The sequence below is a fragment of the Sipha flava genome, unplaced genomic scaffold (assembly GCF_003268045.1).
Source record: "Sipha flava isolate LNK unplaced genomic scaffold, YSA_version1 126_pilon_pilon, whole genome shotgun sequence".
Lineage (NCBI taxonomy): Eukaryota > Metazoa > Arthropoda > Insecta > Hemiptera > Aphididae > Sipha > Sipha flava.
In genome coordinates this window covers 197,007-198,338 of record NW_020271752.1, presented here as the reverse complement: position 1 = coordinate 198,338, position 1,332 = coordinate 197,007, and the positions used below count along the sequence as shown (strand labels likewise).

General features: G+C 34.0%; 1 protein-coding gene across 1 annotated transcript; it reads left to right on the top strand.

Annotated features, from left to right (window-relative positions):
- The first annotated feature begins 225 nt into the window (after nucleotides 1-225).
- Nucleotides 226-1,119, top strand: LOC112694272 (mite allergen Der f 6-like). Its single transcript, XM_025569698.1, has 2 exons — nucleotides 226-492; nucleotides 576-1,119. The coding sequence occupies exons 1-2, from the start codon at nucleotides 226-228 to the stop codon at nucleotides 858-860; spliced, it is 552 nt and encodes a 183-aa protein (XP_025425483.1). The 3' UTR covers nucleotides 861-1,119.
- Nucleotides 1,120-1,332: the final 213 nt, after the last annotated feature.

The window sequence follows — 1,332 nt, the reverse complement described above, 5'->3', positions numbered from 1 at the left end:
TCTTACACGTTACAGTCGTGTTATAGACAGTTTCATATGTCACCGACACGTCACAACGCCCTGTTATTTTCGTTATATTTGAAACACGCAGTCTATTCGTCGAAATGATAATAAGACTACCATGACTACGGTTGGTAGTATTTAAATATTTTAGTATTCAGACCCATTCCGGTTCGATTTGTTTTTAAAAAGATAAATATAATATACATATATATATATTAACTAATGAATTTTCTGTGTATTTTATCGATTGCGATCGCGGTGGCGGTAGAAATTCCACAGATCGACGATCAATCCGAAAATCCATATGAGCGAGTGGCTTACGGCGAGGATTATGATCACGAGAAGTATGAGTACGTGGTAATGCTATTGGGAGAGGATGAAGAAGATTCATCGGAGTATACATCACTATGTTCGGGATCGTTGTTATCGCCAATAGCGGTGTTGACCGCCGCTCACTGCACCTATGGCATGACCGCATCCAAGCTTACCGTAAGTAACAACTAGATATTAGCTCGATTCGTAATAATTATGATGGTTTTGTGCAACAAACATCATTGGCGTTACCGTTACAGGTCGTAGTTCCTAAAACTGCTTCTGAAGCGGTTCGTTACGTAAGCGTCCAGAAAATATATCAACATCCAGCGTACAATAAATTCATAAATCACGCTGATATCAGTTTGTTGAAAGTAAACAATAGTATTTCATTTTCTCCCAATACGAAACAAAACATGTTATTTGAACACATTACGAATTTATGTTGCATTTACTCATTTGAAATATCTGTGTATACATTAAACGGTGGAGTTATTAAACATGCATCTATTTGTACTCAAATTATGCGTTCGGTGAAATTCTAATTCGAAGAAAAATGAATGTATAACATATACAACATGTACAATATTTCCGATGCATGTATCGTACATTATTGCACGGGTTAATATAATTGCAACACACACACACAATATGGATAATACTCTTGATATGCATACTGCGAATGAGAACAGTACAAGTTTAGGGATGAGAAATTTCCATTGATAAAAGTTTAATTCGCTACTGTTACTCGCCAATTATTTTGTTGTTATTCAGCCGGTGGTGAAAGTCGGCCAAACGGAATCCCCAGTGTTTATCTCAAAAAAGTATCCTATAATTTTAGTATAAATTGCAATACTATAATTATGATAGTTCCATTTAATTTGAAACGGTGTTTATTCATAAATATGGTAATCGAAAAAATATATCTAATGTATGTATTATCTTTAATATAATCTAGCCATATCAAACCATAGTAGTATTGTTTTTTCCATTTAGAATAATAATAATAATATGTTT

Excerpts from the sequence above, each read along its gene's own strand:
- LOC112694272 (XM_025569698.1), top strand. The coding sequence starts at position 226 with ATGAATTTTCTGTGTATTTTATCGATTGCGATCGCGGTGGCGGTAGAA. Across the intron at positions 493-575 it reads TGACCGCATCCAAGCTTACC|GTCGTAGTTCCTAAAACTGC; the intron begins GTAAGTAACAAC and ends TTACCGTTACAG.